The 10781-nt window shown below is 39.3% G+C and overlaps 1 protein-coding gene across 1 annotated transcript in view; it reads left to right on the forward strand.

Moving 5' to 3' along the window:
- The window catches only part of FAM117B (family with sequence similarity 117 member B), a 40358-nt gene extending 33320 nt beyond the window's left edge, over positions 1-7038 (forward strand). Inside the window, exon 8 of the mRNA XM_080400190.1 lies at positions 1151-7038. Coding sequence (XP_080256316.1) covers positions 1151-1469 — 319 coding nt within the window. The 3' untranslated portion in view covers positions 1470-7038. The remainder of the gene's footprint in view (positions 1-1150) is intronic.
- The last annotated feature ends 3743 nt before the right edge of the window (positions 7039-10781 follow it).

A 10781-nucleotide genomic window follows, 5' to 3' on the forward strand; every position in this document is an offset into this window, starting at 1 on the left:
CAACCTTTGTTTAATGTTATTTCTATTTGAAGTTCACAGTATTTTCATTTTGGAAAAAAGTTCATAAATGGGGCTGAATTTTCTGGATAATTGGAGAATTGGCTAACATGACAATGTACCCTATGTACCCAATGAACAGAATTGCTTTTCAGAGTAGAGCACCTCCTACAAGAGTATGCTGAGAGATTGGCTTCTTTGGCCTAGTAGAATGAAGGTAGAAGTGCGTATGGCTGTCATGGAAGAGAGGGGGAGGTTATAGGCTAAAGGACAGTGCTGGCAACAAGTAAAAATGAGTGTAAACTTGTGATGGTTATTTTCCAGCAGAGAGGAACAGATTCCCATAGTTTTGTCCTAAAGTAGAGTTAGACTAACTTAGCAGATCTACATTGCAGGGTTAGAGATAAACGCAGAAGGCATTCCAGTGCTGTCCACAATTTCCACCTGTGTCTTTCATAAATCATGTCTCAGAGTTGGCTGAATTATATGCTGAAATGGCAAAACTTCAAGGCAAGATTTAAATTTGTTCCCCGCTTCCTTCCCAGGTTACAGGTACTTGATCATTAATGCCACTTTGGAAATAATAGATTTTACTCTTTGCATAGACTTTTTAAGTAAGATGGGCTCATCTTTTGCAGAGATTCAGGCCACAGTCAGGCGAACATGCGAAGGAGGCAAAAGTTTGGAAAAGGGCATCCCCCTGCGATCATGAACAGCTCCAAGATAAGCAGTATTAGGAATGCTGCCCTGGCAGCTTGCTTTCACGAGGCTTGCTGTATGGGCGGTGGCAGGGGCAGAACTTTTTGGGTTGTGAAAGTTTCTGGAGAACACGATTGAGAGTACTTTCTCATATGTTGGATATACCAAGTAATGGACAGAGTTTATCTACAGCATGAAGGTAGTGGCTTCCTTTGGTGTGGAGACAGCCTGCCCTAAGAACGTGCTGTTTATCTTGTAGAATATATAAACAAGCAGTTTAAACTACCTTGCTGTTTGCTGCATGGTGCGAGTCACTAAGGCATTACTGAGTAGCCGAAATACTTCAAGCTTAAACCTCAACGTTTCTCTAGTGGTGTGTTCAGCCATACATACCTGCCATTGCCAAAATTTTATTGCTCAATGTAATTTTGAAACTATTGTATTTTATTTCTAGGCCAAAACCATTGCACGAGATTCCAGCCTTCTACTGCCCTGACAAGAACAAAGTGAATTTCATTCCTAAAAGTGGCTCTGCTTTCTGTCTTGTCAGCATCCTCAAGCCGCTTCTCCCCACACAGGATCTCACACTTAAGGGCACTGCACACAGCCTGTCTGTCTCTTCTGGCATGACGCCCAGTTTGTTACAGCCCATTACTATGGCATCATTGTCTGCAAACACAGATCAGGACAGGATCTCTCGTGGAACAAGTACAATAATACCACAGACCTCTATACTCCAGCAATCGGGACATATTGAGGAAGCTGAAGGATAGATTTAGCTTGTCTTGATGTTTTTCTGGGCAACTACTGGGAAGAAATTGGAACCAGTTGACTGGACCTTTCTGATCACGCTATTTGCATTGTTTTAACAATTTATGGCACTGTCATAATTGAACTGTTTGTATATTTGACAGTTTGGTAGCACATTGAGAAGTTCAGGAGGATGCAGCAGCTGATACTATGTTGCACTTTCTGCTTATGAAGACTCCGGGTCTGTTTCTCTCCGACTTTTTTTTTTTAAACACTGGTGAAAACAAAAGCTGTCATAATCCTTTGCCATTTAAAGGACAGTTGTTGTGATGCTGTGTGTCCTTTGACTTTTTCCCATTAAAACAATAATCTCAAGACCAACCAGCTGATCCCATTACCATTGTAATCTACAAAGGGAGAGGCAATAAGATGGTTTTGCAAGATGTCTTTTGTATGAAAATGTGTATTTTGTAACAAAAACTTGCCTTTTCTGGTGCATAGCAGATGGTGTTTAGAAGACACTTTCTCCTGCCCCCCCCTTTTTTTTTTTTTTGTAGGGAAGGTTCTTTTTTACTTGGCTGTTTTACAGCTACTGGGACCAAAGGATTGCTGAAGTATTTCAGCAGTCTCAAATTATGTGACCTTGCTGAACAGCCTCAGCCCTAAACAAAATAAGACAAGTTAATATGTTTGAAACTTTCAAAACAGAAGAGTATTCAAAAAACAGTGTTAGTATATAGTGTACTTTTTTTTTTTTTTTTTTTTTTTTTATATTGGAAGCTTGTGCTTCGGGTAAGTCACATTTTTAAAACTACTTCCTTCACAGAATCCCAGCAATGTTGGTTTATTGAGTGGAAAGTTGCATTTTAAAGCAGTTGCCCCAGTATTGTTCTATTTGTCCATCGGATTTTTGTGCAGGGGTGGGGAAAAAACACGTTACCCGCTTACTCTGTATTCTTTGTTTCAGAAAATATGCCACTTGCCTCTTATAGGGTTGCTGGGCTGCTTAATGGAGTTAGTCAGCCTGAATCATTAATCACTCTTGGCACAAATTTGCTCTGATGTGACTCATCACTGTATTATAGACCTTGGCCACGTAATACTGAAATACCTGTGCATGGTTTCCTCCCTTTTGTCATAGTGGTGTTTTGTGTGTCCGTTGAAGGTGATTGTTTGTCAGGCATGGTATCTTGTTACACAGAAGTTTACAGCAGCAGATACATTCTCCCTTTTTGACTAGCAATGTAGGCTGATGTGTAAAACAGAGGATCTTTTTTGATACCTGGTCTGTCCTGATATGCAACAGTTCATGGTTCCTTTGAAATTACAATAAAAGATGAAAATGAGGGGGAAGGGCAATTGCAAGCAGAAACTGTTCAGAAACCTCAGTGAGGTTTCTTATATGTTCCTGGAGTGCATTAATTGGGTTTGAGTAAATACAATATAGATATGCAAAAAACTGTAGTGACCTGCAATACCAGTGTTGTATCAACTTATACAACAAGCTGACCTTGTACCTCTTACTGAGTTAAATTCAGTAATGTCAAAGTAACTGAAAACCATGGACAGTCTCTGGGTCTGAATATTGGGTTGTTAACACATGAGCAGTTCTTGCTGGCTTGCATATACGTCGTTTCCATGGAGCAGTTGCATACTCAGGTCCCCTCATAACTGCACCTATTCAAAGATGATACTGCAAATATAACAACTTTGTTCAGTGCTTAATATGCTAAATTTGGTTGCAGACATTTCACTTGGGAGAAAAAAACCAACCCTGCATACCTGTGCAAATAATAGTCATGGTTTTGGTGCACATTTACTGTTCCTTTAAATCCTACATAAATAACTATGATAGCAACGTACTTTGCTCAACAAGTAAGTGTAAATCACACTAGCATGTGCCATTCCTGTGTTCATAGGATAACAAACCCTTTTTAAAACATTATGCAAAAAATTCAGCAAACGAAAAATGTACCAGGAAGTATTAAAATATCAGACCTGTTAAATTAGCGAACAAGCAGAACTTGGTTTGCTATCTTTCTTTCCATCAAAATAGACAGGATTGTGCAGATGGGACTGAAGAACTCTGTTCTGAAGTAACAGCTCTGATTTATGCTGAAGAAGGTGTTGAGGGACAGGGTTTTGAAATAATGTGGCTTTGTGCATCAAATTTATAGAATTTGGCCAGTTGATAATTCTTTTCTAGGTTTGTGTATGTTAATTAGTTTCTTCTGAAACAGTTACAGTGCAATTTGAAGCCTAAAAATTACTGCTTTAGATAGGTTTTCAGGTGAGGGAAGTGCTTGTAAGTCTGTTTTCTATTTCTGTAACAGTAGCATGTAAAGATCTTCTCCATCAATGCCAAACTGCCTAGTGCTTTATCAGGAGATCTTAACTGAATGGTTAAGAACCAAAGGGCTAAAGTTAACAAATAGCCTTTATTACAGCCTTGAGACTTAACTGACTTCACCAAAACTGCATTCTGATGTTTTTCATCACAGTGACTCTCCCGAATAGCAGTGGGCTTTCTTACCCTGGGACTTTTTGCACCTGTTGTTGTAGTACTTGAGCATCTCTTTGGTAGTTTACATTGTATGTTATTGGACAGTGTACTGTACAAATTAGTGAGCTGCTCTGATAAAAACCAAATGTATATTTGTGGGGTTTTTGCTTTTTATAAAAACGAACTGCATTCAGGACAATATTCAGTCTTTTTTATATGCAGGACAACTCTACTATTGCTGTGGCAGCTTTCCTTTATTACAAATCCATGCTAAAGACTCAGAATTAAGAAAATATGACAGCTCTTGTTTAGAGACAAGCTTTTACATGTGTGCATACAAAAATTAGCCTTAAAATTTTAATGTGCTGTCTTGTGCCATAGCAGAGCTGTTATATATTTAAATCAGTTTCAAAATAGCTTTGAGAGTACATGAACCTTTTTAAAAATTCTTTTATGTATGGAGTGGGGTATTCTGTTTTTCTGGGAGTTGACCCATGCATTACTCAAGCACAGTTTTACTGAAAGACTTCATGTTCTTTTGGCATACTTTAAATCCTAACTATGCATAGACCTAGTCAGTTCCTTGATTGCCTACTTTGTAGCTGAAGAAAATGAAAGGTCTGTTTTTATGCACAACTTGACACACTTGATATTCTAGTTTTCTTGGTATTTTACACTTTTAGCCACACTTAAAAGTCTGGTAGCAGTGTTCAGTAATTCTGACAGTTGATTATGAGATACAGTAAATGGTGTTCCTCCAGTTAAAAATTCTACATAAGTCACAAGGATGGAGGTGGTTGTTCTTGTGATGAAGGTCTGTGGTGGCAGCTATGACTGTTGGAATCCTTGTTTTTTAAAAACTGAAGGCGCAAGGGAAGAGGACTTCTTTGTTAATGTTTGACCTGCTTCAACTGTTCTTTCCTTGTTTGGTGCTGTAATCCTGTAGCAACAAATTTAAGTACTTGGAAAAGTAGCAGATAATGCTTGAGTACATATGTCTTGGAAAGAAATTCTTGATTGCACACATATAACCCAAATGAGGAAAAAAGGGAGTGAAAATTAAATATTGTATACTGTGGAAGTAAATGATTACTGTGTTTGATTCACGTAAAGCAATAGCAGCTTTTTAAAAGTATGTTTGGTCTCAGGGCTATTTTTTTGGTTGGTTGTAAAATAAAATTTACTGGAATTCAGAATCTGAGATTGCTTTGGAAAACACTGAAGCTGAGCCTTTTGGGAAGAAAAAAAAAAGAAGTCATATCCATTAACCCTTCTTCTGCCTCAGGCCTAACTCCCTGTTGCATAGAATTCAGTGATACAGCAATAATCCATTGCTGAAGTATTATCTGTTCTCTCCTGGCCATCTCTGAAATGCTAGCTGTCTTCATAGTAACTCACTGTCCATGTTTTCTTGCTGAGTACCTGACAGCTTCCCTTTGAAACTGAAAGGGCAAAGGAAAATCCACAGAAAGTCACCAGAGACTTGTAGTTACAAAGATCAGTGCTGCAGGGTGACTGCTTGGATATCTTGATTTCCATTTGACTCATCATGCACAGGCATGCGTATAGTCTGCATAGGTCTGCTGCTTTTATCTTTATGGTCTGAGGCAGGACTGGTATTTGTAAGAATCTTTTTGTTTGTTTGTTTGTTTTCTTCATGGACAGATTTGCAGATCTGTTCTCATCTGGAACTGATGCACACTTACACATATCTCAAGAGCAAAGCTTGTGTGTCACTCTTGTTCTCATGAAACAAATATAAGCTGCAAAAAAGACCCTTGACATAAAAACATCCAAACACTTGAAAATGTCAGGACTATGTTTTCTCCGTGTAATTCCATTGTTTAAGTGTGTGCCCTTCATCAAATGTCATAGCCTAGAGATGTCGTTATGGCTTAGACCCAAACCAGGTTGGCATGTATTAAAAGAAAAATGTTTGCTCTTAGAAAAGGTAACAGAAGGTACGCCCTTGCTAACCTAGGGAGGTGAAAAGCACTGTGGAAAAATTGGTTGCATGGTGATCAAAGAGTTCTTCTGAAATTGTTTTTCTAAAGCTTGTGAGATGTACCTGTGTGTTTTCTTGACAAGAGTTTGCGTTCAACTCTGAAAATGGTTTCTGCTTTTATTTGGTTTATATAAAGAATGACCTAGATGCATTGTTTCGAAACTGTTACTTTGCGTGTCAAGTGGGGAGAGAATGTTAATTATTCACAAGTGTTTTGTGAAATTCCAGTCCTGTACCCCAACTGAACTGCAACGGTCCCTTTCTGAATACTCCAAATGTAAATGAAGTCCTGTTACTGCTTGCTTGATTTCATTGCATGGTATCAGTAAATACTTAAGGTATGGTCTTTGTTTAGTAGTTCTTCACTGGGATTTGTATTTGACTACAGAGACTTCTGTAGTGTTGACGACAGGTCTTATCCGAATTGCAGGAGAGGACTTGGCCTGATAACACTGCAAATTAACATTTCTTACACAAATTCCTTTTGAAACAATTATCTTTGGAAAATACAGCTAAAAAAAAAATAATCAAAAACCTTTCTGGACACCTCATCCACCCTAATTGTCAATGTACTGATAGATAAAGAAGAATATTGCTTGGATTTATTCTAAATTATTTCATTTATTGAAGCATGCAGCTTTTGAAGGTAGCAGCAAAGGGGTGTCCAAAACGGCCATGAGATTTGCCTTTGTATGAAATCAGCTGATACGTTTTTCTGTGTTACGCTACGATAACTTGTGGAGGTGTTCTTGCATATGTTGTACTGATAGGTTACTTGTTGCACGTAAGGTGATTTTTATTAGCAAGAGGAAGGGATATTCTGCAAAAAGGGCCTATTCTGAGGTGATGTACAATGGTGTACAACTGGAGCAGCTCAACTAATTTCAGTGGAATTCTTGATTTACACTAGTCTCTTTGCTATGTGTAGTTATGCCAGTACTATTTTGCACAATATTATTTTGGATTTTGAGTTCTGATTTGTGAACTGTTTCTACTGAATACAGTGAAGACTTTACAAACTGCAATAGTGGAATGTTTTTGGGATATTTTTTTTTCCCCCTGAAATAAAAAGTCATCACTTTGAGCTACGGGCTAGTCTTGGATTTATTTTTAGTAACGAGGTGTTTTGTGTGCTCTGACAGCTTAAAGATTTGCCTGAGGATTTACCCTGAGGGTAGTCGGCATTCTTACTTCAAATATAATATGCACTTTTAACCTTTATCCCTATCCTTATTCCTCCAGTGCATCCTCTGAGAGTAGTCCTGAGAATCTGCCTTTCCCCATCTTCATCTGCAGTAGGTTTGATCAGTTCCTGAGCACTTTACAATTCTGCTGTTAGAGGAAGATGCCACAAGCCCTGGATTTTGGGAACAGAGAGATTCAGCATGTGTTCTCCTGGGAATGAAGGTATGGGAACAGGACTGAGAAAAATGACCTGGATTCCTGCTGGTAGGTTCATAACACTGTTCAGTAGAACGCAGCTGCCGAAGCCTACCTGGGAAGGTACTTAAACTGTTCATTGAAATAGTCTCATATTCTGCATGTTTCTGTTCGCTCAAAACAAGCCTCTTCATGAGGAGAATTCGGGGCCCAGGCTCCTTTATGTTAGAAATAATGAGCTAGTTATGTATTTTGGGGTTTCTTGTATTAAATTTGTCTAATTTATCTGAAAGGCTTGGAGCGGTTCCTCTTCTGGAAAATGATTGTCGGCTATATTTCTTTCCAGAATGAAGAGAGAGGTAGAAGATTTCCCTGAATTTTGAGAAATTGCAGGATTTCCTGTGTATACCCCTCAAAGCAAGGCTGGCTTGTGCTTTTCCATCGGTGGAAAGGGTTGGGCCAATAAATGCAACAGCAGCAGGAAGTTTCACAGCCAGAGTCCACGGGTAAATTCGTGCCCAACTCAGACTACTTGGCTGAAATGTAAAAGAGGAATTCACAGCTGCTGAAGTCTGGAACCAACAATTCTGTATTTGATATTTTCTCACGTTTTGTTCTTTTTCAGCTGTTCAGTTGTCTGTGGATATTTGTCTGTGTCCAGGTGAGCAAGACCTGATTCTTTACTAAACAGGCTGTTGACCACGTTCTCTGCTAAACCATTTTTTCACCACTAATTACAAACCTGGTATTTAGGGTTTCAGGTATGTAAGGATGACTTTACTGTAAATACATCTGGTGTTTAAATTCTTTTTGCATCTTGTACTACATACAGGTAAACGGCAAGACACGTTAAGAAGCTTACAAAGATAATCTACGAAGACAAGGAGAACTGTAAGAGTAACTGTGTGGTGAGCGATGACAGTCTTCCAGTTCTTGATTCACTGTTCTCGTTGTGAGCAGTTATGTTCCTCAGTTAGATAGCTGCTCGTTTTGTTTCCTTGGATTGTTGGAGAGTGATCCAGGCAGGAGACTGGTTAGGAGAATTTCTCAGGTATCTCTTTTTTTTTTTTTTTTTTTGAGAGGTCTAACTGCATACAAAATTGGTATAGAAATTGTATGCCAAGGCTGCATGTGTTTTATCCTACCCCCTTGTCCTCTTGGTGCTCTGGTCAGCATTTGGAAGTTGTGTAAGATGATTGTTCCACCCAGACTTTGAAACTTTTCAAATACTACTATCCTAAAATATTCCTCCTGTATACAGCATTTACAGAAGCGCTGTTCAGCTGCCAGACATGTACTGCAAGCAAAGTAGAACACTTTGTTAAATCCTGCGCTTAGGAGCAGGGGTACCGAGCTGCTGTGGTGAGGCTGTTGATGAAGATGCTGTTTGTTACGTGGTAGATTGTGGCTGCCTTTCCTAACTGTAGATGTGTAGCTGACCAGTGTAAACAGTGTTTCACTGTAAACACTTCATTTCCTTGTTGATGAAGATGGCTGCTGGGGAGGTTTCCCTGTTCCCTAGCAGTGGGTGCTCCACTACACGTTTGTGAACAGTGAGCACTGCCAGAATTTATCAGGCTGTGTGGGTCAGATAGGCAGGAGTTGAGAATTGTTCTGTTTGCACTCCATCTTTCAGAACCTCTGAAGTTAATTAGGAGTTAGAGCAGAACTTGACCTATGATGTTGGTACTGGGCAAATAACAAAAAGGCTACGTCCTGGCCTAGCCTAGATCTTTTGCATGGCTTTTGCAAATCCAAGATTTTAATCGTGACTTAAAAATATTATTCTGTATACAGAATTCATATAAGCACTGCTCAGCTGCAAGACATATTCAGGTGCTGTGTAGGGTAGATGAGGAGCTGCAGCACAATTTGGTGTACAATTTGCAGGTAAAATTACCTGTAATTGCTGCAGTGAATGCAGTTAACATCAGCTGGGAAGCTACAAGCAAAGCTGAACAGACAGATAATTATGAGTGAGTTCTGTCTTGAGATGAGGTTTTTGTTTCCATTTTCTTTTTAAATAGAGCAGTTTGTTCTTTTTTTTAAAAAAACAACAACCACAAAACACACACACACACACACACAAACCCCCCCCAAAACAAACAACAAACTCTAGAGCATTCTCAACCTTCTGTGAGTTGTAGATATTTAATCCCTTGTTAAGAGGTTGCTTAACAGCATGTTCCTGTGCTATGTGTGGAACAATTCCTTTTCCTCACACAAAGAATGAACTTTTCCTAATGACTTTTGAAGGAATTTGTAAGCCATGTCTTCAGCCCATAAAGTTGACCTTCAGGTTTCTGGGAGATGTTTGCTAAGTCTGAACAAATTTCTTCAAATAAAACTGCAAGGGGGTGTCCTTGCCCCAAGAGTAGAATGGATGGCAGCATCTCCTGCAGGTGTGTAGCAGCTGCCGTCCCAAATCACTAATATCCATCCACACCAGGAGCTAAATACAGGGAAAGCGGCAGGTCACTTAGTTCAGGAGTCACAATACAGGATGATTCTGATCTTAAACTGCAACCTCTGGACAGCATCAAACAGCTATTCAAAAACCATAGTTTCACAAACATGTCTTCAGCTGCATTGCTTGTTTGAAGCAGTATCACCTGCCTGCCTGTTCTTCTCTTCCACAGCATCTTCAGTTATGCCATACCTCTCTTTTTAGAGCCACAGCCCCAGTTAAAGTCCCCTTTACAACCCAGTGCTGTGCAGTCAGAGCTGATGGGATCTGAAATGGAAGAGCAACTAGCATAAACTAAAGGAAAAGTTCAGGCTGCGTCCTGCAGTGTAATTCTCTATGGCCGAAGGCTTACTGGAACCCACAGAGGGTTGATGCTATTTTTTATGCTGCAAGAAGTTAAGTAGAAGTTAAGGCAGAGCTTGACCAATGTCATCTTGTACTAGGCAGATTCATAAAAGAGCTACATCCTGACCTAATCTGAATATTTTTTGTGTGTATTTCTTTGGCAATATCAAGATTTTAACTGTGGGATTCCTAAGTGCCCTCATCTTGGCACACTGGACCTATATTTCTAACTGTGGTAGAAACTGTGTAGAACCTATACTCAATCTCACTACTGTTGCCGATAGAGGTCCTGTGAAATTGCAGATAGTCAGCAGAACAGTTCTAAAGCTTTCAAAGTGCAGGTAAAAACGAAGTCATGGCTTCTTCAGAGTTGGGAAGTGATAGCATCATCCTATCTACCTTTGTCCTAAATACGGTTTTGCTGTCTCAGAGGTGTGAGTCCGAAGCATGTGATTTCCTTGAAGATAGAACAATTTTTAAAAGTCCATTGTATGCCCTGGAGTGTTTTCCTGGAACTAGTATTTGCCTGCTAACCCCAGGGATTTTATTTTTAGAAGGCCATGGGATAAAAGTAATTAGCTAGATCTAGTCCCATCCTGTCCTCCTTTTTTTTTTTTTTTTTTTTTTTTTTCTCC

This window comes from Falco punctatus (genome assembly GCF_963210335.1).
Source record: "Falco punctatus genome assembly, chromosome: 8".
Lineage (NCBI taxonomy): Eukaryota > Metazoa > Chordata > Aves > Falconiformes > Falconidae > Falco > Falco punctatus.